This window comes from Callithrix jacchus, chromosome 12, assembly GCF_049354715.1.
Source record: "Callithrix jacchus isolate 240 chromosome 12, calJac240_pri, whole genome shotgun sequence".
Taxonomy (NCBI): Eukaryota; Metazoa; Chordata; class Mammalia; order Primates; family Cebidae; genus Callithrix; species Callithrix jacchus.
Window position 1 is genome coordinate 50,361,177 of NC_133513.1, and position 25,587 is coordinate 50,386,763.

The 25,587-nt window shown below is 47.3% G+C and overlaps 1 protein-coding gene and 1 long non-coding RNA gene across 5 annotated transcripts in view; one reads left to right on the forward strand and one right to left on the reverse strand.

The window, feature by feature from the left end:
* ANXA11 (annexin A11) overlaps positions 1–11,040 on the forward strand; it is a 53,562-nt gene extending 42,522 nt beyond the window's left edge. For all 4 annotated transcript variants that reach the window (XM_078345457.1, XM_035267844.3, XM_078345458.1 and 1 more), the window contains 9 exons: positions 625–738; positions 2,652–2,742; positions 3,169–3,248; positions 3,376–3,432; positions 4,694–4,787; positions 7,000–7,095; positions 8,180–8,238; positions 8,435–8,557; positions 10,269–11,040. In XM_078345457.1, coding sequence (XP_078201583.1) covers positions 625–738; positions 2,652–2,742; positions 3,169–3,248; positions 3,376–3,432; positions 4,694–4,787; positions 7,000–7,095; positions 8,180–8,238; positions 8,435–8,557; positions 10,269–10,328 — 774 coding nt within the window. In that variant the 3' untranslated portion in view covers positions 10,329–11,040. The remainder of the gene's footprint in view (positions 1–624; positions 739–2,651; positions 2,743–3,168; positions 3,249–3,375; positions 3,433–4,693; positions 4,788–6,999; positions 7,096–8,179; positions 8,239–8,434; positions 8,558–10,268) is intronic.
* LOC144578657 (uncharacterized) lies at positions 589–12,197 on the reverse strand. Its single transcript, XR_013524871.1, has 3 exons — positions 12,061–12,197; positions 6,679–6,811; positions 589–5,250 (listed from the first exon to the last, which is right to left on the reverse strand). It is a non-coding gene; the product is annotated as an uncharacterized LOC144578657 (long non-coding RNA).
* Between the last annotated feature and the right edge of the window lie 13,390 nt (positions 12,198–25,587).

A 25,587-nucleotide genomic window follows, 5' to 3' on the forward strand; every position in this document is an offset into this window, starting at 1 on the left:
CAGAGCCCTGCTCACCCCTGCTTTTCCTTGGGTGGGCCCAAGTCTCCCGGATGGACAAGAGCAGGAGGGTATTTCCTTCTGCCCACCGAGCTGGTGGCAGCATTTGGAGGTGAGGGATGCCCTGAGGGAGAAACGAGTCCACAGGGTGCCGAAGTTTGCTGAGAGGCTCCAGATGTCTAGCCCTGGGGTCTAGCCCTGGCTCTGCCACAACTCATTGAGGTTGCGGCCACATCATTTTCCCTCCCCTGCCCTCTTCATGATCACCCTGGGAGGTTTAGCTGTTACAAGAGCTTTGCAGGAAAAGGCCATGAGTACTGCCCAAGTGCAGGGAGTGTGTATGAGTGTATTTTGAACTTCTGGGGTTTTGAATCTTAGAAAGGTAAAAATTGGGTGACTATTGATTAGATTTGTGTCCTAGTCCAGTGCCTCTCATACTTCAATGTGCCACGGATCTCCTGGGCATCTTGGTAAAAAGTGGTCTCCGATTTGGGAGGTCTGGGGCCCCTGGGGGATGTCCATGCTGCTGGTCCTCGGATCTGGGATATGGCTCTTATTAGTCACCTCCTGTGGATTTTAAACATAGACTTGTTTTCGGTTATTTTTTTAATTCAAATATCCAATCAGGATTTGATCAAAGATCTGAAATCTGAACTGTCAGGAAACTTTGAGAAGACAATCTTGGCTCTGATGAAGACCCCAGTCGTCTTTGATGTTTATGAGATAAAGGAAGCCATCAAGGTGTGTACATGTGTGTATGTGCGTGCGTGTGTTCATGTGTGTGGACACAGCCCAGAAGGAGGCCTGGACAGTGCGCTGTGTTCTAGCCCACTCATTAGCTGCTGCTGTCAGTATGACTACCAGGCCCTCCTGGGTTGGAGTCTGCGTACTGTAGAAAGGGGAACTCCCTTCGATTTCCCCAAGAGGCAAATGATGCACCCATCATTATCAGGGAGCCTTAAGTCTCTCTCCATCTTAAAGAAATGGTGGAGCTGGGGTTTAAAGGTAGTGACTCTGATAAGAAGAGGGTTAGGAGGCCATGGCTGGTATCGTTCTCATCTTTAGGACTCTGTTACTAGCAAATGACAGAAACACACTTCAGTTTAAGCAGAATGAAGGTGGGAAATCAGTTATGTAGGTAAAGCCAAGCTGCCTGGCATGGAGAGGGCCAGGCCAGATGTCTCTCTGGTCTCTGCTTCTCCTGAGCATCCGCTCTTCTGTCCGTTTCTGTGCTTCTCCTGCCATGGCTGCTTGTAGAGGGTGCCTGTCAACCACTCCCCACATACCTATGAGATCCAGCTCTAGAACAGGGGCCGATTCAGATGGGCACGGCTTGGGCTCACTGTTTCCTTAGGGCCTGTGGGTTTTGACTGAGGGGTGGGTCCTGTCCATTCTGTGCAGTCCCACAGCTCTGTGTGCACCCTGCGGGTAGGGCCTAGCAGCTCCATTGGAAGGGTAATCCAATGAGTCAGGCAGGAGCCCAGGAGGAGCCTGTCACTCAGAGGCCTGATAAGCACAGTGATTGTTCCCTCCCCAGGAGAAGCAGAGACTTAAGTGTGGTGGCCTGGAAAGGAGAGAGGTCTCCACTGAGACACATCTACATGTGTTATTCTAGGGAGGGGGTCAGGAGGTGACTGGGTAGGGGGATGGCCTGGGGCCCCAGGGAGTGGCTCCCAGACATCTGCCTGGTCCCCGTCTTCAGCCCGAGTCATGAGCTAGTGATTGGGGAGTGTTAGAAACCACAGGTTTGGGCAGCTGTCACTCACCAGCTGTGTGTCCTGGAGCACCTGTGAAATGGGGACAGTGGATGCTGTCTCAGGACATGCTGGGACTACTGGGTGAGGGGCTAACATGTACTAACATGTAGTAACCTAACAGTAGCTGCAGCGGGAAACGGCTGAAAAAATGCCGCACGTCCTGCCTGACAGGCCCTAAGTGCTCTACATACAGTAACTCACTTAATCCTCATGACTTCCCTGGGAGGTAGGTCCCAGTATCACTTCCGTCTTACAGACAAGGAATTGGAAGCACAGAGAGGTTAAGTAACGTGCCCGAGGTCACACAGTTAGTAAGCCGCAGGGCCAGGATTCAAACTAACATACAAGCCAGGCTGCTCAGCCTGTCCTCTGCCTTCTCACTGTCCTGCCATGGTTGTCCCATTCATCCTCGTTGTCCCTGCCTTTTCCTAGTTGTTTCCAGACATTCCGCCACCCGCTCTAGGACTGGATTTTCCATGTGTCTACTTGGATCTCTCTGACTTTTTACCCGTTTTTTTCAGTTGTTGTCATCTAACTTCCGGCGGCACCCTGAATAAAGCAGGCCTCGGTCCACATTTTAACCTACCCATTTACTGTGTGGCCTTGGACCAGGAAGTACCCCTCTCTGATACTCAGTTTTCTGATCCATGTGGATGCCCCTTTGTGTGAGCCCTGCTTATCACCACTGAACTGTCACTGTGCTTGCCTGGGCTGTGCAGAGGAGCTGACTCCCTCAAGCCTGGGAGTGGCTGGAGGGTGTGTCTCTGCATCAGGGGCCTCTGTTGCTGGGGTTTGTCCCTGGGGTCAGGGCAGCAGCGTGGCCCCTGCTCTCCTTCCCGGGTGCTGGTGAGGCTGCTGGAACAAGCGCACGGTTGGTTGTGTTCTCTGCCCCTGCAGGGGGTCGGCACTGATGAAGCCTGCCTGATTGAGATCCTTGCTTCCCGCAGCAACGAGCACATCCGGGAATTAAACAGAGCCTACAAAGCAGGTGGGGCTGCTCCCTCTGCCCTCTGCCCTCTGCAGATCCCTGTGCTCTCGGGGCTGTGGCCTCACTCTCTCCCAGGGCCTCTTACTCCTTCCTGGTCATTTTATCACCCCATCTCCTGCCACCCCCTACACATTGGGCTTTGAGCCAAGACCCAGCCCTTCCCGCTGTTTGTACGTGGTGCAGATGACTAAAGTAAGGGAGGGCCAGGGAAAACCTGCATGTGGTTTGGGCCAAGGCTCACTAGAGGCCAGGTCAGCCTGGAGGTCACAGGCTTGTATGTCCCTGGAGGGCCATATGGGCTATTTGTTCCCTCAAGCCCGAGACCCCCAGCCTTTTTCTCCCCAGTGCCCACTATTGATAGTGTTTACAATGGGCAGCTCCATAAACAGAGCTACAGAGTAGACCTTCCTTGCTTCTCCTTTTCAGAATTCAAAAAGACACTGGAAGAGGCCATTCGAAGTGACACGTCAGGGCACTTCCAGCGGCTTCTCATCTCTCTCTCTCAGGTACTTTTCCCATGACAGGGCTGGGGACCCCCAAGCGATGGAGGTCAAAGAGGTAGGATCCCAGCATGAAGGGAGGGAAAAGAAATGAGGAAGAAGTAGGCTTGACTATACACTCGCTTCCTTTCAGGGAAACCGTGATGAAAGCACAAACGTGGACATGACCCTGGTCCAGAGAGATGCCCAGGTGAGCGTAGCGGCCAAGCCCCTGGGCTTTCTAAAGCAGGGCTGTACCCCGCTTTCTTGCTTCCTAAGAGAGGTGCTCTAGGGTAAAAAGAAAGTAGATATGCTGCGAGTTTCAGACGTGCTGGGCTACTGCTCAGCTGTGTGACCTGGAGCAGATCACCTGTCTGCCTGGGCTTCAGTTTCCCCACCTGGAGTGGGGAACATGTGGGAGAGTAAGTTTTTCAGTAGTTGATAGATGCCGGTTCTGGATGTGGGATCTCATGTGACTGCACACCTTCCCCATGTTTAGTTGCGCATACCATTATGTTTGCAAAGGGGCAGAATTTGCCCTTGCTTGTTAAGTTTTTGAGGGTTTGAGCCTGGAAACCAGCTGCCACATTAGTTGAGCAGCCTTAGAATTCTGTCCTTGTCCCCCTTGTTAGTTGCAGACAAAAGGGAAAGAGTCCAGGCATTTGAGCTACTCTCTAGAAAAGTTTGGGTTTTCCACTAATGAATTTGGACCATAGTATGGCAGGGCAGAGCCGTGACTTCCTGGTGCAGTGGAGTTGGCCATACCTCTCTGTCCCCCTTCACTGTACTTACCACCCATGGCAGGACACTCACCAGGAGCTGCCAGGAGTCTGATTATCTCTACCACCTGCTGGATTGGAACGAGACCTGAAGGAATGCCCCCTTGTTAGGGCTGGTGGAGAGCTACTCCTCTAGTCTGGTCCTTTTGCTTTCCAGATGAGGAAACTGAGGCTCAAAAAGGTTGAGCACTGTTCCCAACTGAAAGCTAGAGGCAGAGCCCAGACATCCCTGGCTCAGTCCTCTGTGCCCAGTTAGCACCTGCTTCTGCCCTAGGCTCAGACCTGCTGCTCCTGCAGGGTCTACTGTATTCAGTGTCTCTCTGGCTGGTGACATCCATTCTTATTCTGCACTCAGGGCTGGACACCCCTGGAGCTCTGGCTCTTGCTCCAGTGAGTTTTGCATGCCACTTCTAGTGGGGTGAAAATTGTCTCGGGCTCTGCCTTCTCAGTCCAGACAGGCTATGGTCTCATCTTGACCTGTGGGATCTCAGCCCCTGATTGCTGCTTTCTGCTTTTTTTCAGGGCTGCTACCTGAGGCCTAGCAGGCACTTTAGAGGCTGTCTAGTTCAGAGGTTGCAAATTGGCAAATACTTTAGGCTCAAACCTTCAGAAGTTTACCAGGCTCTCCTGGGTGACCTGGGCCTGGGGTCTGGGTGTGGCCTGTGCCACCTGTGAATCTTCTTCTCTCTCCAGGAGCTGTATGCGGCTGGGGAGAACCGCCTGGGAACAGATGAGTCCAAGTTCAATGCAGTACTGTGCTCCCGGAGCCGGTCCCACCTGGTGGCAGGTAAGCCAGGCCAGGTCCCTCTGGGGCCAGTTAGATGAGGGCAGTCAGGGCATTGCAGGGAGACAAAGCTGTGGGAACACTTGGTGGTTCCTCCCTGCGTAGGGCTTTTGCCTCCTCAGAAGAGCCCCTTGTGGGGGATTTAAAAGATAGAGGATTTCCTGAGTTCTGGCAAGCATCCAGTTCTGGAGGTTCCACTTGGTGTGGAAACCTGGTGTCTTCGTACGCAGGAGTGTGGAATGTTAGAGCCGCGAGAGTCCTTTGGGAGCACGCAATCCAGTGTTTTCAAGGCCTGGCATAAGAAACAGTCATGGCAGTAATACTGGGTGCCATTCGTTTACTCATTCATTCAACAAATGTAAATCATGCTCCCCCGTGGGCCAGTCCGTCAGGTCAGGCAGTGGAGCAGGTGTGGAGACACGATGAGGGGCAGGGCACTGCAGAGTCTCTGTTCCATGGGCTGCAGCTTCTCATTTGGGGAGACAGACAGTAAACAATGAAATAAAATCTGTATCAGATGATAAATCCTGTAGAGGAAAATAAAGCTGGAAACCAGTAGGGAGTGACGGTAGGATCCACCGGGAGGTGCTTGGCCAGTCCTCACTGAGGTCATGACATTTGATTTAAAACCCTAAAGGAGATGCAGGCACAGAGCCTGCCCGGGGCTCCCAGCACGACTGAGAAAGTGAAGGGGGACTGTGTGGAGCAGATGGAGTGAGCGAGAGGAGAGAGGGCCCTGCTGATGACTTCCCAGAATTGGGTATTTATCCTGAGCAAAACAGGAAGCCACTGGAGGGCCCTGAGCAGAGGAGGCTGTGCAGAATCCCTGGCTGCGGTGCTGAGAATGGAGGGAAGGGTGCATGGCTGAGCAGCGAAGCCTGTTGGGAGGCTGCTGCAGGAGCCCAGGGGAGGAACAGTGGCGGCAGGGGCTTGTGGTGAGGGGTATCACGTTCCAGCCCTGTTTGCTGATGAATTGGACACGTGGCATGTGGGACAGAGAGGTGTTGAGGATTATGTAGGGTTTCTTTAGGCCAAGCGGTGGGAGAATGGAGTGGCCCTCAATTGAGATAGGGGAGCTGTAGGTAGAGCTGGCTTTAGGTGCTTGTAGGGTGGAGCTACAGGGAGGCTTCTGGGTTGCTGTGCGTGGAGGTCAGGAGAGGTCTGGGCTGGATGTGGAAGGTAAGAGAGCTGTTGGTTGTCAAAGGTTTCTGTGGCTCTGGAACTGCAGAGCTGATTTGAAGAGATAATAATCGAAAAAGATAGAGCAGAAATCATGACTTTAGTATGCAAATGGAAGCTGACACTCAGGCTGAGGAAGGAAAGTTTTATGTCCTGCGTCAGAGCTGGACTCAGGACCCAGGTCTCCATCATGCCGCCTGCCTCTTTAGGAGCCAGCCGTCCACTCCCGTGGGTGCTTAGCATGTCCTAGGTTGAGCTGGACTGGCAGGGGTGGGCAGCAAAAAGCCAGGCTGTCTGGGGCAGGCTGGGCCTCAGCTCACAGGCAGGTTGAGGAAGACACAGATGCATGAATAAGGCCAAGGCATGGCAGAGACTGGAGGTGTGGGGGATTTGAGAAGAGGGGACACTGTGTTGGGGTGCAATGGGAGTGAGCCCTGGAGGGGAATTAAGGTGTTATTTGGTTAAACAGATTGGCAGTCCTGAGAAGGGGACTACAGGGAGGGACACTAGGCAGCACACATAACTTGTGATGAAGACTCTGGCTTTCTTGAGAGCTGGGCAGGCCTGGGGCCATGCAGGGTGAGGGAGCAGAGTGGAAGGCAGGGGGTCTTAGGGCAGAGGTCACCTCATGTGAGTCCTCTGTTAGCCTGCTCACGCTGCCATGACAGAATACCACAGACTGGGTGGCTTAAGCAACAGACATTCATTTTCTTACATTCTGAAGGCTGGATGTCCAAGAGCGGCACCGGTTTTTCCTGCTGCCTCTTCGTGGCTCTCACTGTGTTCACATGGTCTTTCCTCTGCAGACGCACATCCCTGGGGTCTCTGTCTCCTAACTTCCTCTTCTCCTAAGGAGGCCAGGCGGATTGGATCAGGGCACACCCTAGCAGCATGTTTTAACTTAATTACCTCTTTAAAGATCTTGTCTCCAAATACGGTTATATTCTGAGGTCCTGGGAGTTGGGACTTCCACATATGAACTTCGGGGAGACACATTTCAGTTCATAATATAAGCCTCTCTATGTCATCCCCCTAGTTTTCAATGAGTACCAGAGAATGACAGGCCGGGACATTGAGAAGAGCATCTGCCGGGAGATGTCTGGGGACCTGGAGCAGGGCATGCTGGCCGTGGGTAAGTGTCTTGGGCTTGCCTGCCCTCCTGCCAGGGACTAATGTGTATTGTGAGTGTTCAGGGTGCTCGCCTGTCCTCTAGCTTAGGGGTAACATTGTTAAAGGACCACAGGAGCCAAGATTGCTCAACCCAGAGTGTCCAGATGCTGGGAAGTCATGCCACTTCCCTATGCAATGGAACCCTTCGCTGTCCCAGAGGCATCTTGTTTGTGTTTGTGGTACAGCCCTAGAGAAGGGAACTGCAGTGTGGGTATTAGTGGGAGGGCATCCAGCAGCACTCCCGGAGGAGCATGACTCATATCCTGCCAAGTTTCCTCTAAAAATACATCCCTGCAGACAGTTGTCAGATGTTTGTGATGGAAACGCGTGGAAAGATTTTTACTTGCAACAGCGAAACAGGCCCATGCTGAGGAAAGCTGGCTTGGCTCAGAGGTGGTAGTGTGCCTCTTACTCAGCCTGTGTCCTCCAGCAGGGCCTGGCGGGCTCCAGGTCCCTCCCTGCTGTGCAGAGTTGGGTCCCCACCCTGAGGCCCTCACAACCTCTCTTTCTACTCACTTGGGAAAATCAGTCTGCCCCTTTTTTTCATTATGCTTTTTTTGAAACTTTCTGGATGGGAGAGCTGGAAAATCCGCCTTTCCCTGCCTGCCCCCACAGTAGGTCTTGTGGCCTGGGCAGCCAAGGGAGATGCTCATTCCACTCAGCACGGTTTCTCCATGAAGGGCACAGCCTCTCCAGTCTGCCCCTCCTGCCTGAGCAGCAACACAGTTCCTCATCACCATCCACATGGCTTCCCTGCGCAGCTCCTAGCCTCACGAAGACCCCCTCCCCTCTGGCTCTTGCTTTTTCACCACAGTGGTTGCCAGGAAAGAGGGTGGGTTGGTATCCTGTTTCTGCGTGTTACTGTTCCAAAGAACTGGAGCCAAGATCGTAGGATAGTTGAGTCTGGAACAGGAGGAGGAGGAGAAAAGATGGATGCAGTGATGGGTTTGACATCTGGGCCTCTAAGAGGACACTTGTAGACTCCATGCCTGGCTTAGGCTGAGAATTTTCTGCAGATCTGGTTATGCCGTGTTTCTCTCTTCTAGTGAAATGTCTCAAGAATACCCCAGCCTTCTTTGCGGAGAGGCTCAACAAGGCCATGAGGGTAAGTAACTTGCATGTGTAGATCCGGATGCCTTAGCCTCGCCTTTGCCAAGGGCTGAGGGTAGTAGGCCTGGGGAGAGCTAAATCTCAGCCGAGAGTTCTGAGAACCTGGGTTGGGAGGGGACTGACTGGAGGGCCCAGGGCGGGTGGGAAGTGAGGAAGCCTGATGCTCATGCTCTTGGGTGGACTCTCTTTAGGGTGCAGGAACAAAGGACCGGACCCTGATTCGCATCATGGTGTCTCGCAGCGAGACTGACCTACTGGACATCAGATCGGAGTATAAGCGGATGTATGGCAAGTCGCTGTACCACGACATCTCGGTACGGGCCTGCTACAGCCAGACTGGGCTTCCTTTTGGCATCCCAGTCACCTGTGGACCTTTCCTCCTTGAAGTGGCCATATGCTTGGCCCCTGTGCCATGTATGGGCATCTTGTTTGTGGACCTTGGACTTGCTTATCCCGTTGCCCCTAAACAGATTATAAGCTTCTGAGGGCAGGTGGGTCATGACCTTGCTGTCGCCCCCACCTTGCGTCCCCCAGCAGCATCAGAGAATACTCAGGACCTCCCCAACTTTGACCCTGACCTTCAGTGTTCCGGCTACCCTGTGATTCCACAATCTGTCAGTGAGAACTCATGTGCTGACCTGACTAAGCACTTCTTGCACTCAGGTTTATGACGTAGGACACATAGGAAGGCCATTCAGAGCAAGGGCCCTGGGGATCACGCCACTTGGAGTCCGGCTTTTCTATTTGCCAACTGAGTGACCTTGAACAGCTTCCTTAAACCTCCCTGCACCCCAGCTCCATTGTCTTTAAAATGAGAAAATAATCATTCCTTCCCAAGAAAGTAGTGAGTATTGAGTGAGGCAGTGCAGGTCAAGTGTCTGTTTAACACTAGCCACTGTGTATCACTATGCAGCAGAGCAAGTCTGACAAAGTATATATTCAACTGCCTGGTCTAACACTCCAATTCTGAACTCATGTAAGCCTTGAAATTGCACCATGGGACCACATCCCCACCTTAGACTCAGTAGCATTTGATGATGGTGGGCATGTCATCACGAGAAGCTCACTTCCTTTACCTGGCTGTATGAATGAAGCTGTTGCTAGAGAATTAGTAATTCTAGGCTGGGCACAGTGGCTCATGCCTATAATCCCAGCACTTTGGGAGGCTGAGGTGGGTGGATCACTTGAGGTCATGAGTTCGAGACCAGCTTGGCCGACATGGTGAAACACTCTCTACTAAAAATACAAAATTAGCTGGGCATAGTGGAGCATGCCTGTAATCCCAGCTACTTGGGAGGCTGAGGCAGGAGGATTGCTTGAACCTGGGAGGCGGAGATTTATTGAGCTTGGATTGTTCCATTGCACTCTAGCCTGGGTGACAGACTGAGACTTTATCTCAAAAAAAAAAAAACAAAAAACAGAAGAGAATTAGTAATTCTTTACAGAGTATCTCCTGCATGCCAGCGGGCTGTGGACATCTGGAAGAAGCTACATGCCTTGCTCTCAAGTTGCTTAGGGTGGAAGGAAATGATTAGAAATGAGCCAAGCTGAGCCTGCACTCTTAGAGTAAGTGCAGTGGCCTCAGACAGAGGAGAGATCCATGGGACCTGGGAGGCTGGAGCCCTTCACTGGACAGTCATGTGTGAGGAGGTTGCGTTTCCTGAGCAGAAGACTGTTGCATTAAACTGGTAACCGCAATTTAAGGCAGCATAAATGCACTGGGAAAAGCAGTATTGGTTAGCCCTGGGAAGTGGTTTTTAGGACGATTATAATTTTTTTTGTGGGTATTCATTTGACTTGGATAGTTGGGGTGAGTGCAGCTTTCCATCTTCTAATGGGGACCTGGGGAAGGTGAAACTGTGTTATCTAAGATCTGTTGCGCCTGCTCCAGGACCTGCAGCAGGGGAAAATTTCCCAGGATGGGGCTTCCTCCCTATAAGGGCACTCAGGGCAGAAAATCAGGAGCCAGAGGCTACAAGCAACCATGCCTCCCTTAACGAATATCTTCCTTGTTTCTGTGGCCAGGGAGATACTTCAGGGGATTACCGGAAGATTCTGCTGAAGATCTGTGATGGCAATGACTGAACAGTGACTGGTGGCTCACTTCTGCCCATGTGCCGGCAACAGCGGTGCCAGGAAAAGGCCAAAAGAATGTCTGTTTCTAACAAATCCACAAATAGCCCCGAGATGCACCATCCTAGAGCCCAGGCCTGTCCTCCACCCCCTCACCCATATGTTGTGCCACAGGACCTGGGTCGGTCTAGAACTCTCTCAGGATGCCTTTTCTACCCCATCCCTCACAGCCTCTTGCTGCTGAAGTAGACGTTTCATTTTTCTGACTCATGCAATCGTTCCCTTTTGCTGTGGCTAAGACTTGGCTTCATTTCGTCATGTAATTGTATATTTTTATTTGGAGGCATATTTTCTTACAATCATTGCCAGACAGACACATACAAGCACAAATGTGTTTGCTGTGTACACATTACTGGTGAGGGTGACTGGGTGGTAAAGCGCCGTGTCCTCGCTGAGGAACAAAAGGGAGGCGTGCCTGTGTGTCTGGTGAATGTGTCACGAGCTTTGTTATTGCCAAATTCACTCCTTTTTAGAAAAAAAAAAAGGGGGGGCCAGAAAGTCATTCTTTCCATCTTCCATGCAGAAACCATGAAAACAAAGCCAGTTCCCTATCAGTGACAGGGCTGCTTGTAATTTGTGGAATGTGCCTTAAACCTGAATGTTTGTAGCCAAAACTTGTTTCCACATTAAAAGTCAGCCAGCTCTGGAATGTTCTGGAAATGTCTTTCTGGTACCAGCTTGTTTTCTTCTGCTTGATTCTGCCCTGTGGCTCAGAGTTCTGGCCTTATCAGCCAGTGAAAATGCACGTAACCTTAGGTAGAAATTTGTGCACAGGAAACCGTGAGCTTACGCTGGTTTTTGGGGACTGGGCTGTAAGGACATGGGAAGGGAGGCTCCCGAAATCCAGGCAGGGGGCCCAGACACCAGAAAGGCAAAGGGGTCTTGGTTGGGTGCAGGTGCAGTGAAGTGCACTGAAAGGTGTGGTGGGAGGAATGTAGTTCTTCACCCAGGTCCCGGGTGGGAGGAAGGGTGTATGCTAATTCCTGATGCCCCTTGGTGGGGGGCAGAGAGAGGATGGGAACAAACCAGACAGTCACAAGACCAGTGCCTCCCATCAGTGTGCTTCTAGGCTGAAAGGGGCTCTGGGCCCTGGTCTCTGGGAACCCTGTGCCCCTTGGTTGGTGGTGTGAAGACAGAGAATTCATAAGAGTTTCTAAGAATTATGGTGAAAGCTCCAGAAGCTAGAGCTTGCCCTGCATCCGGGGTCTCCACTCCCTTTCCAACCTCCTGTGTTGAAGTTTAGAAAAGAGAGGACTAGCTAGACATGGCTCATGCCTATAATCCAAGTACTTTGGGAAGCCAAGGCAAGAGGATCGCTTGAGCTCAGGAGTTTAAGACTAGCCTGGCCAACATAGTGAGACCCCTGTCTCTACTAAATCCTTTGGCCAGGTGTGGTGGCTCATGCCTGTAATCCCAGCACTTTGGTAGGCGAGGCAGGCAGATCACCTGACGTCAGGAGTTTGAGACCCTGCCCGGCCAATATGGTGAAACCCTGTCTACTAAAAATACAAAAACTAGCTAGGCATGGTGGCACACCCCTATAATCCCAGCTACTCAGGAGGCTGAAGCAAGAGAATTGCTTGAACCCAGAAGGCAGAGGTTGCAGTGAGCTGAGATATGCCACTTCACTTCACCCTGAGCAATAGAATGAGACTCCATCTCAAAGAAAAAGAAAAAAATTTACCCGGGCATGGAGGTGCATTCCCTGTAGTCAGCTACTGTGGAGGGTGAGGCAGGAAGATTGATAGAGCCCAAGAAATCAAGGCAGTAGTGACCTGTGATTATACCACTGCACTCCCGCCTGGACAGCAGAACGAGACCCTGTCGCAAATGAGAAAAAAAGAAAAAGAAATGAGAGAATTCAGAGAGACTAGGCTAGATCAAGCCTGCTGAATCCTGCCAGGAACCCCACAGAGTGGCTCATCTGCAGACATTTGCTTGAGGACTGCCCCCTAAACACAGAGGAAGAATGACACCCAAAGGGTGTGGGGCAGCCACGAGCTGAGAACTAGCCTAGTCTACCTAGACCTGCCCTCCCAAGCCAAAGGCTGGTGTGGGCACTGAGATTGATACCAGGTCCTGGTCAACATGGCTCTGCATCAGAGTCCATGCCTCAAGCCCAAGCTGAAACCCCATCCCTGCTGGTCTCCCAAGAACTCCTCTGCTAGGGCAGGCCCCTTGCCCTTGGGTGCCAGGTGGGACCTGCCTGATGGGATGGGCTGCTTGGCATTACACAACTTGCCGTGAACTCAAGGTGATGCTCATGGCCTCCTGAGTTGTGACAGGGCCTAGAACCAATGTGCTCTGATGTGACCATGTTCTGTGACATTGCCTTGCCCTGGTTACACTGAAGTTCCCAGCCTCGTGCCTAGCAGGCAATATCGCACCTACAGATACATTTACTTTGGTTCCCAAAGAGTGTTTATAGACATTTGAATTTGTTGCCAACATTTAATCATTGAGAGATTTATATTTTTTAAAATATGAAATTCTGGCTTCTCTTGAAAACTCAAATTCTGGTGCCACGGGGCTTACATTCCTGCATGGCTGGAGCTGAGTTGCAGCTGCCCCTTTGGGCCTGTACTCCTTATTTGCTATAGGTTCCACCACTTCCTCTTGTATTACACCGAGCCAGTGTTACCCCTTTGGCTCCTGCAGGCCCTTGGGTTTGAGACCCTGGTCTACACACTTGGGGACCACCTATTGTAAGGTACATGGATGTGCTTTGGTCAAGGAATAGACCGGGGCGGACATCCAGGCCAGAGCGACTCAGCGAGTTTAGGTCGCAGGTGCATACTCCACTCGTTATATAACCTGTTTGTATAAGTTCATATTTGGCTTGAAGCCACTATTGTTTGGAAAAGGTATAACTGCCCTGCTGACGCTATACAGATGTTCTTGGGCTCGAATTGGCATGGCTCTACATGGTGTGCACTGGCACCCAGAGAGAGAGAGAGAGAGTGAAGCTACCAACCCCTGTAAGGGAGAGTGACCATCTGGCAGATGGACAGAGAGGAGCCAGGACACAGCTCGGCTTGTGCCCAGAGGGAAAGAGTTAAGCTGCTGATCCTGTAGCTGGCCTTGCAGGCCAGGGAGTGCAGCTGCAAGCATGGGGGCGGCAGGAGCTGCAGAGCTGGAGTGCACAACCGAGAAAAAGGCAGACAGTGTGAGAGAGCTGCTGATGAGATCACTGCTGAATAAAGCTACATTTTACCTGCCTATGGCCTGCCAGATGTTCCTTCAGCTATCGCCCATCCACCCATTCCCCTCGAACCTCAGCATGGGCTGGAACCTGACTCTGGGCATGACAATTGGCCTAGGCACGGACCTGACACCTGTGTTTGTCCCTTGTTCTCCTTGTTTTCCCGTCCCTCTGGTTGCCCTCATGGTCCCTCCCAAGGGATCCAACCCATGTTAAGTATGGGCTGGAGGACTGCATGAAGGCCTTATGATCTTCCCAGAGGCAAAGGCACCTACTGCCTTCCAAGATCAGTGGGGTGTGGGATCAACACCGTTTGTTATGCTTAGGACAATGAAGATAGGCGTGCAACCTTACAGGCCATTTTTCTGGGACGGAACACAATGGGTCTTTTCCTGCCTCCTGAATATGTTAGTCAAGGCCAGTCCGTGCTCCATGTCTAATCTGACTTCTAAAATATCAAGTAGAGGACGAAGCACCAGATGAATTCAACCCTGGGAGAATTTGCAGCAGCTGTGGGGGCGGAAGAAACACTGTCAGTTAAGCTTTGCACCTGAGACAAATGGCCCCGCTCGCTTTACCCTAGTCCTGGTGGCATTCGTCTCAGGTGCAAAATTTTAAGAAAGGAACCTTGGAGTGCTCACCCTGTGGCTGGGTAGAAGGTCCTGAAGTGGTGGTTTTCAAGCCTGAGTGTGCATCAGGATCATTAGGGGAGCTTGCTAAAGAGCAGGTTCTGGGGTCAGACCCTCACACATTCTAAGGGGCTGTGGGGGCTGGGAAACTGCATCTGTAACCTGCTGTAATCTAACGCTGGTCTAAATACTGCTGTTCTGACACACACAACTCCCCAAAAGGAGAGGTGTTTCTCTGCTTGGAATTCAGTCAGGTGATGAGGCACCCTAGCTTTGGGAAGAGGTAGCTGAAAGATGAATCTTCGCAGTGCCCACAGTCAAAGTGGTGGTTTAATGCCACACCGTGCCCATCTTCTGTTGGCCTTGGCAGGGAATTACAGTCCTTGCTTAGGACCTGGCCCCTTATTTCTGCTGTAGGCTCTTTACTGCCCTGGCTGATAATGGAGTGGAATGAGACCTAGAAACAGATCAAGCTAAATACATGTCCTCAGACAGATAAATGTTTACGTCTTCACCCCCATCAAGTCTGAAAGCTCTCTGCCTGTATTTTTCTAAAAGACAGGGACATCATTACTCAGTCTCCAACCTGGCCTCATAGAGGGTTCCCTTTTAGTAAAAGAGTCAGTCAAGCCCACCAGGTATACCAAGGACTCTCACCCTCAGCCCCTACTCTTTGGAAAGCTGCCCCTTGGCCTAATATTGGCGTTTAGCCTGAGCCTGACTCCTTTTCAACACCGAGAGCGGATGAAGTCCTGAAGCAGAAAGAGCTCTGGCCTGAGTCAAGCGTCCTTATTCTAATCTCAGCTCAGCCACTGCTTTGTTGTGTGACCCTGGATAAGTCACTTCCCCTCTTTGGGTCTTTACGAAATGAGGGGTAGACTAAAAGAGAGCTTCTAAAACTTTAATGTGGCCAACGAAAATGGAGTAAGAAATTCCACAAGTCTGTCCTTCCACAAAAGCAGCAAATAAGGTGGCAAGAACTCAGAAACAAACTTATGGGAACTCTGGAAACTCATTGAAAGTTGACAGCAATCAGGTGAATACTTAAGTATAAAAGCTGAATTTAGTAAGAGAGCTTTGTTGGGTTTTAGTTTGCCCTGGCCCCATCCCCCTCCCTAGCATGGCAGCAGCATCAGAAACAATATCTTTTATTTCCTATATAGGTTCCTGCCACTGAAGGTAGCAGATTAGACCTTATTCTCAAGAAGCACGTTTATTTTGATTAGTCAGGTTGCTCCCTGAAGGACTGGTTCAAATACCTTGCTTTTATTTTGCCTAATTTGGAACTCTCCAAAGCGAAGATGGCAGCCTGGAGAGACATTTCAAGGTCAAAATATTAGTGGCTCATGCCTAGGGGAAGGAATAGCATTTGGGGCAAACAGGAGACAATCTGAAAAGCTTCAGGAGGAAAGGCTAGGAAATAAGATTATTTGGGGGAGAATAAGGACTTCAAAGAGCTTCTGTGTATTCCTGGGAATCTAGGAGGCCATACCCACACCTAGAGGGCTGGACATAGGCTTAAAAAGACTTGAGAGGGCTCTATGCTCTTACCTGTGCCTGACCTTCAGGCTCTGCAAGCAGGAAGTGAAGGCTAAGGCATAGTTATAAACTGCATGGGTGAAGGTTGAAAGGTGTGCCCCAACACACAGAACACATCTGCAAATGCTAGGAGGCTTTTTGTTGTTGTTCCAAGTGTGCAAAGAAATCTGTTGAATAAGCTAACCAAACAGAGACTTAGTGGCCATGCCTGACGGAGAATGCAAACCAAAAACTGGGCACGGCGGCTCACATCTACAATCCCTACACTGGGAGATTGAGGGAGGTGGATCGCTTGAGCGCAGGATTTTGAGACCAGCCTGGACAACATGGCAAAACCCCACATCTACAAAAAGTACTAAAAATTAGCAGGTGGCACACACCTATAGTCCTGGCTACCCAGGAGGCTGAGGTGGGAGGATCAGCTGAGCCTGGAAGGTCCAGGCTGTAGTGAGCCATAATCCTGCCATTGCACTCCAGCCTAGGTGACCCAGTGGAGGGATAATTTTATTTCCAAACTTGCCACATTATAAATAACATTCAAAATGTTCAGTTTTCAACAAATATTATGAGGTATTCAAAGAAACAAATTATGGCTCATACATAGGGGAAAAATATGTAAATAGAAACTGAGGAAAGCTCAGAGATTGGACTTAACAGACAAGACTTCAAGTCAATTATTTTCAAAAAGGTCAAAGAGCTGAAGGTAACCAAGAGTGTGATATCTCACTAATATCGATAAAGAGGCTGGAATTATAAAAATGAACCAAATAGAAATTCTGGAATCGAGAAGGACAACAAATGAAAAATTCACTAGAAGCGTTCCAGAGCATACCAGAAAAGGCAGAAGAAAAAAATCAGCAAACTTCAAGAGAGGTCAATTGAGATGACCCATTCTGAGGTGCAGAAAGAAAAAAAAGAAAAGTTAACTGAGCCTGACACCTGCAGGACACCATCAAGGGTGCCGACACACACCTAACAAGAATCGCAGGAGAGGAGTGAATGTTGAAGAAATTTTTCAAGAAACAATGGCTGAAAACATAACGAAAGACATTAATCTACCCATACAAAAAGCTCAATGAATTATAAGTAGGGTAAGTTCAAAGAGACATTCAAGGTGACATTGAGACACATTATAATCATATTATCCAAAGACAAAGCAAATCCTGAAAGCAGAAAGAGCCCCTTGACACATACAGGAAATCTTCGATAAGATTAACAGCCAATTTCTCACCCAACATCATGGAAGTGAGGAGGCAATGAGAGGACATATTCAGTGTGCTGAAAGGAAAATGCTGGGCAGTCTTGATACTTGTAGATGTTCATCTGTTTCTGATCATTGAAGAGTTAGGTATTTATCACAGTCTCCACAGTCTGTGCTTATTTGTACCTGTCCTTGGGAAGGCTTTCCAGATATGTGAATGGCTCAGGTGTTGTGATCTAAGTTGTATCTGCTTAAGGGGTACCCCAAACCCAATAACACTTTGGTTTTTGTAGCCTCATAGAGGTAGAGCCTTGATAGTCCTGGACAAGATTCAGAATTCTCTGGATTACCAGGAAGAGACTCTTGTTCTTTTCCCCCTACTGTCTCCCACATAAGTGGAGTCTCTCTCTCTCTCTCTCTCTCTGTTCTAAGCCACCTGAAGCTGGGGGTGAAAAAACACAAGCACCCCTGTGGCCACCACCGCTAGGACCGCACTGGGTCAGACCTGAAAGCCAGCACAGCACTGGATCTCACCAAGGCCCTCTGTTACTACTCCCTGGCTACTGCCTATGTTCACTTAAATCCCTGGGACTCTGCAAGCAGCTGGTGGCAGAGCCAGCCAGGCTTCGATCCTTTCCTTTAGAACAGCAAGGTCCTCCAGGCCCCAGTGGGCCCAGAGGTGCCATCTGGGAGCCAGCAACTACAGTAAAAAGGCTTAGAAGTCTACCTTGTGTTCTGTTATACTGCAGCTGAGCTGGCACTGAATTCACAAGATGCAGTCCTTCACTCTCCTCCTTCCCCTTTCCCAAGGCAGAGGTGCCTCACTCCATGGCCACTCGCCACAGGCCCACAGGGAGTACTGCCGGGCTACTGCTGATGTTCCCTTAAGACCCCAGGAGTCTTCAACAAGCTTGTGGTAAATGTTGCCTAGCATGGGACTCATCCTTCAGGGCAGTGGACTCCCCTCTGGCCCAGGGTAGGTCCAGAAATGCCATCCAAGAACCAAGTCCTGGAATTGGCAGTCCCCAAAATCCATTCAGTGCTTTACTCTCCTGTGGCTGAGCTGCTACCTAACAGCCCACTTTACTTTTTACAGGTATAAAACAAAGCCCACTTTACTTTTCCCTTCACTTTCTTAAGCAGGAGTCTTGCCCTGTAGCCACCAGGGCTGGGAATGTGCTGGCTGAATCTGAACCTGAACCCAGCAAGACTCAGAGTCTCACCCAAGGCCCTCAACGTAGTACCTGGGTATCCCTGCTGGTTATTCAGGAACCAAGAGCTTTAAAGTTAACAGGCAATGAATGCAGCCAGCAGCCAGGACTGAGTCCTTTCTTTCAAGGCAGTGGGTTCCCTTCCAGCCCAGGGTGTGTCTAGAAATGTCCAGGAGCTAGGATCTGGAAAAGGGGCCTCATGACTGACCAGAGCCCTATCCTGCTGTGTCTGAGCTGGTATCTAAGGTACAAGACAAAGTCCTCCCCACTCTTCTCTCCTCTCCCAGCTACTTGGGAGGTGAAGACATGAGAATCACTTGAACCCAGGAGACAGAAGTTGCAGTAAACCAAGATAATGGCACTGCACTCCAGCCTGGGCAATAGAATAAGTCTTTGTTCCCCCCCACTCCCAAAAAGCTGTTTTGAGGAAACTCAAAGAAATTCATAACAGAGAAGGAATTCAGAATTTTATCATATAAATTTAACAAAGAGATTGAAATAATTAAGAATCAAGCAGAAATTCTGGAGGTGAAAAATGCAAGTGACATGCTGAAGAATACATCAGAATCTTCTAATAGCAGAATTGATCAAGCAGAAGAATTAGTGAGCTTGAAGACAGGCTATTTGAAAATACACAGAGGAGACAAGAAATAATAAAAAAGAATGAAGTGTGCCTACAAGAGATAGAAAATAGCCTGGAAAGAACGAATCTAAGAATGCTTGACTTTAAAGAGGAAGTAGAGAAAGAGAGAGGGGTAGAAAATTTATTTGAAGACATAATGACAGAGAACTTCCCAAACCTATAGAAAGATATCAGTATTCGAGTACAAGAAAGCTATAGAACACCAAGCAGATTAAACCCAAAACTCCCTCAAAAGCATGTAATACTCAAACTCCCAAATGTTAAGGATAAAGAGAGGATCCTCAGAGCAGCAGGAGAGAAGAAACAGCAACGATGAAGCTCTAATACATCCAGCAGCAGACTTTTTAATGGAAATCTTACAGGCCAGCAGAGAGCGGCATGATGTATTTAAAGTGCTGAAGGAGGCTGGGCGCAGTGGCTTACGCCTGTAATCCCAGCATTTTAGGAGTCCGAGGTGGTCAGATCATCTGAGGTCAGGAGTTCGAGACCAGCCTGGCCAACAAAGCGAAACCCCATCTCTACTAAAAATACAAAAATTAGCCAAGCATGGTGGTGTGCACCTGTAGTCCCAGCTACTCAGGAGGCTGAGTCAGGAGAATCACTTGAACCCGGGAGGTGGAGGTTGCCGTGAGCTGAGATTGTGCCACTGTACTCCAGGCTGGGCAGCAGAGTGAGACTCCATCTCCAAAAAAAAAAGCATAAAAAATTTTAAAAATAGCCTATTATCCCAGCCACTGGAGAGGCTGAAGCAGGAGAATTGCTTGAACCCAAGAGGCAGAGGTTGCAGTGAGCCCAAGATTGTGCCATTGCACTCCAGCCTGGGCAACAAGAGCAATATTTCATCTCAATATAAAATAATAATAATTAAAAAATAAAGTGCTGAAGGAAAAAAACCTTTTTACCCTGGAATAGTACATCTGGCAAAAATATCCTTCAGACAGGAAGGACAAATAAAGACTTTCCCAGACAAAAGCTGAGGGATTTCATCACCAACACCAGACCTGTCCTACAAGAAATGCTAAAGGGGGCCAGGAATGGTGACTCACACCTGTAATCCTAGCACTTTGGGAGGCCAAGGTGGGCAGATCGCTTGAGCTCAAGAGTTTGAGAGCAGCCTAAGCAACATGGCAAATCCCCATGTCTATAAAAAATAAATAAATAAATTAGTTGGGTGTGGTAATATGCACCTGTAGTCCCACATACTTGGGGGACTGAGGCAGTAGGATTGCTTGAACGCAGGAGGTTCAGGCTGCAGTGAGCTGAGATCACACCACTGCACTCCAGTCTGAGAGACAAAGTGAGACCCTATCTCAAAAAAAAAAAAACCACTTTGGGAGGCCGAGGCGGGTGGATCATGAGGTCAAGAGATCGAGACCATCCTGGCCAACATGGTGAAACCCCGTCTCTACTAAAAATACAAAAAAATTAGCTGGGCGTGGTGGGATGCACCTATAGTCCCAGCTACTCAGGAAGCTGGGGCAGGAGAATTGCTTGAACCCAGGAGGCGGACTGCATGCATTCCAGCCTGGTGCCTGGTGACAGAGTGAGACTCTGTCCTCCCCCCCGCAAAAAAAAATCTAAAGGGACTACTTTAATCAGAAACCAAATAACATTAATGAACAATAAGAAATCATCTGAAGGTACAAAACCCACTGGTAATAGTAAGTACACAGAATATTATAGTAAGTACATGGAATATTATAAAACTGTAACTGTGGTGTGTAAACTACTCTTATCTTGAGTAGAAAGACTAAATGATGAGCCAATCAAAAATAATAACTACAATAACTTTTTAAGATGGGACAATAAGACATAAATAAAAACAACAAAAAGTTAAAAAACAGGGGGATGAAGTCAAGGCACAGAATATTCGTTTTCTTTTTGCTTGTTTGTGTCTTTATGCAGTCTTAGGTTGTTACCAGGTTTCAATAATGGGTTATAAGACAGCATTTGCAAGCCTCTGGGTAACCTCACACTAAAAAAAAAACACACACACATAATGGATACACAAAAAGTAAAGAGCAAGAAACTAAATCATATCTCCAGAGAAAAGTCACCTTTACTAAAGGAAGACAGGAAGGAAAGAAAGAAGGAAGAGAAGACAACAAAACAACCAGAATGCAAATGACAAAATGGCAGGAGCACGTTAGTACTTATCAATAATAACATTGAATGTAAATGGACTAAACTTTCCAATCAAAAGAAATAGAGTGGCTAAATTGAAGATTAAAAACCAAGACCCATTGATCTGTTGCCTACAAGAAACAGATTTCACCTATAAAGACACACACAGACTGAAAATAAAGGAATGGAAAAAGATATTCCATGCTATAATCCCAGCACTTTCGGAGGCCAAGGCGGGCAGATAACTTGATTTCAGGAATTTGAGACCAGCCTGGCCAAAAACTGTACTAAAAATACACACACACACACAAAAATTAGCCAGGCATGGTCACAGGCACCTGTAATTCCAGCTACTTGGCAGGAGGCAGGAGAATCACTTGAACCTGGGAGCTGGAGTTTGCAGTGAGCAGAGATCATGCCGCTGCACTCCAGCCTGGGAGATAGAGCAAGACTCCATCTCAAAAAAAAAAAAAAAGATATTCCATGCCAATGGAAACTAAAAAGCAGGAGTAGCTAGCTATACTTATATCAGACAAAATAGACTTAAAACAAAAACTATAATAGATGAGGTCACTAGATAATGATAAATGGGTCAATTTACCCAGAGGATAAAATAATTTTAACTATATATGCACCCAAAGTGAAGTACCAAGATAGATAAAGCAAATATTATTAAAGAGACAGGCCTCAATGCAATAATAGCTGGAGACTCCAACACTTCACTTTCAGCATTGGACAGATAATCCAGACAGAAATTCAACAAAGAAACAAAAGACTTAATATGCATTATAAACCAAATGGATCTAATAGATATTTGTAGAACATTTCATCCAATGGCTACAGAATACACACCATTTCTTCAGTACATGGATCACTCTCAAGGATATGTCATATATTAGGTCACAAAGCAAGTCTTAAAACATTCAAAAAAATTGGAATAATATCAAGCATCTTCTCTGATCACAATGGAATAAAACTAGAAATTAATAACAGAAAAAATTTTGAACTCTACAAGTACATGGAAATTAAATAATATGCTCCTGAATGACCAATGGTCAATGAAGAAATTAAGAAGGAAATTAAAAAATTTCTTGAAACAAATGATGAGGAAAGCACAACATACCAAAACCTATGGCATACAGCAAAAGCAGTGCTAAGAGAAGTTTGTAGCTATAAGTACCTACATCAAAAAAGAGGGAAAACTTCAAATTAACAATCTAGTGATGCATCTAGAAAAGCAAAAGGAAATCAAACCCAAAATTAGTAGAAGAGAAATAGTATAGCCAGGTGCAGTAGCTCACATCTGTAATCCCAGCACTTTGGGAGGCTGAGGCAGGTGGATCACCTGAGGTCAGGTGTTTGAGACCAGCCTGGCCAACATCGTGAAACCCCATCTCTACTAAAAATACAACAACATTAGCTGGGCGTGGTGGCAGGCACCTGTAATTCCAGCTACTCAGGAGGCTGAGGCAGGAGACTCGCTTGAACCTGGGAGGCAGAAGTTGCAGTGAGCCAAGATTGCACCATTGTGCTTCCAGCCTAAGCAGCAAGAGCAAAACTCTGTCTCAAAAAAAGGAAGAAGAAAGAGAAAGAAAGAAAGAAAGAAAGAAAGAAAGAAAGAAAGAAAGAAAGAAAGAGGGAGAGAAAGAGATAGAGTCAGAGCAGAAATAAGTGAAATTGAAATGAAGAAAAAAATACAAAAGATCAATGAAACAAAAAGTTGGTTTTCTGAGGTTAGACAAAATTGATAAACCTTTAGCCAGACTGACTAAGAAAACAAGAGAGAAGTCCCAAAAAAATAAAGTCAGAGGTGAAAAAGGAGACATTACAACTGATGCTACAGAAAATCAAAGGATCGTTCGTGGCTACTATGAGCAACTATGTCAATAAATGGGAAAATGTAGAAGAAATGAATAAATTCCTGGACTCCTACAACTAACCAAGACTGAACCATGAAGAAGCCCAAAACCTGAACAGACCAATAACGAGCAACAAGATTGAAGCTGTAATAAAAAGTCTCCCAGTAAAGAAAACCCCAGAACACCATGACTTCACTGCTGAATCCTTCCAAACATTTAAAGAACTAATACCAATCCTACTCAAACTCTTCTGAAAATAGAGGAGGAGGGAGTATTTCCAAACTCATTCTACAAGGCCAGTATTACCCTGGTAACAAAACCAGACAAAGACTCATCAAAAAAAAAAAAAAAGAAAGAAAGAAAGAAAGAAAACTATAGACCAATATCCCTTATGAATATTCATGCAAAAATCTTCAACAAAATGCTTGCAAACTGAATTCAGCAATACATTAGAAAGATCATTTATTATGACCAAGTGGATTTATTCCTGGGATGAAAGGATGGTTCAACATGTGTAAACCAATCAATGTGATACATCATATCAATGGAATGAACGACAAAAACCATATGATCGTTTCAAGTAATGCTGAAAAAGCATTTGATAGAATTCAGTGGATAAAAGTAGAACTACCATATGATCCAGGAATCCCACTGCTAAGTATGTACCCAAAAGAAAGCAAATTAGTCTATCAGAGAAATATCTGCACTCCCATGTTTGTTGCAGCACTGTTCACAATTGCTAAGATTTGGAAGCAGCCTAAGTGTCCATCAACAGATGAATGGATGAAGCAAATGCAATACCTATATCCAATGGAGTACTATTCAGCCATAAAAAAGGATGAGATTCTGTCATTTACAACAACATCAATAGAACTGGAGGCCATTAAGTTAAATGAAATAAGCCAGGCACAGAAAGACAACATCATGTGTTCTCACTTATTTTTGGGATCTAAAAAATCAAAACAATTGAACTAATGGACATAGAGAGCAGAAAGATTGTCACCAGAGGCTAGGAAGGGTAATGGGAAGGGGCAGGTTGGGGAGAGGCGATCATGGTTAATAGGTACAAAAACATTAGTCAAAAAGAATGAGTAAGAAAACAGGGTGACTCTAGTAATTTAATTGTACATTTAAAAACAACCAAAAGAAGCCTGGGCAACATGATGAAACCCAGTCTCTACGACAAATACAAAAAGTAGCCAGGCATGGTGGCACCCCCGCTTCTTGTCCCAGCTACTTGGGAGGCTGAGGTGGAAAGATTGTTTGAGCCAGGGAGGTGGAGGTTGCAGTGAGCTGGGATCATGCCACTGTACTCCAGCCTGGATAACAAAGCAAGAGTCTGTCTAAAAAAAGAAAAAAAAGGGAAATAGACAATCTAGCCTTCTATATTATGGAATTAGAAAACAAAGAGCAAGCTAAACCAAAAGCAACCAGAGGGAAAGAAATAATAAAGGTTGGAGTGCAGATAAATAAAATGGAGAATAGAAAAGCAATAGAATCAATGGAACAACAACAAAAAAAATGGTTCTTTGAAACGATTAACAAAATTGGCAAACCTTCAGCTAGACTCTGTCTCACACAGAGAGAGACAGTGAATGAATGAGATAGAAGACTCAAGACTTGATTACTAAAATCAGAAATGAAAGCGGAGTCATCACTAAAAACCTTAAGAAGAAAAACTAAAGGATTACAAAAAATACTATGAACAATTGTATACCAACATATTAGATAATCTGGATAAAATAGACAAATTCCTAGAAACTCACAAATTACCAAAGTTGACTGAAGGAAAAATAAAAAATCTGAATAGATCTATCATAAGTAAAAAGATTAAATCTGTGATCAAAAACCTACCAACAAAGAAAAGGCCAGGGCCTTCACTGGTAAATTGTAGCAAACATTTAAGGAAGTAACACCAACCCTTCTCAAACTCTTACCTAAATAAATAAATAAGCAAGCAAAGGAGGAAACACTTCCTAACTTATTCTACGAGACCAGTATTATCCTGGTACCAAAGGCAAACAGACATTACAAGGGAAAAAACCCTACAGACCAATAAGTCTTATGAATATAGGTGCAAAAATCCCGAACAACATGCTAGCAGACTAAATCCAGCAGCATATTAAAAGCATCATACACCATGACCAAGTGAAAGTTATCCCAGGAATGCATGCGTCATTTAATACACAAAAATCAGGTCTGGCACGGTGGCTCAACCCTGTGATGGCACTTTGGGAGGCAGAGGCGGGTGGATCACCTGAGGTCAGATGTTCAAGGCCAGCCTGGCCAACATGGCAAAACCCTGTCTCTACTAGAAATATAAAAATTAGCCGGGTGTGGTGGTGGGTAGCCTGTAATCCCAGCTACTCGGGAGGCTGAGGCAGGAGAATTGCTTGAACCCAAGGATGGAGGTTGCAATGAGCCGAGATTGCACCACTGGACTCCAGCCTGGGCAACAGAGCAAGACTGTCTCAAAAAAAACAAAAACAAAAACAAAAAAAAACCACTTTAATGCATGTAATTAATAAAGTGAAAGGGGAGAAATATCACATGATCATCTCAATTGATGCAGAAAAATAACACTTAACAAACTAAGAATAGAAGGAAAATGTCTCAACCTGCTAGAGGGCATCAGGAAAAACCCACAGTGAATATTGCTGGTGGGAATATAGAACAGCACAGCTGCAATACAAGAGCTTGGTGGTTCTTCAAAAAATTAAACGTAAGAGTTACCATATGACTCAGCAATTTCTTTCTCGTATAGACCCCAAACAAATAAAAAAGCAAATATTGACACAAAAAC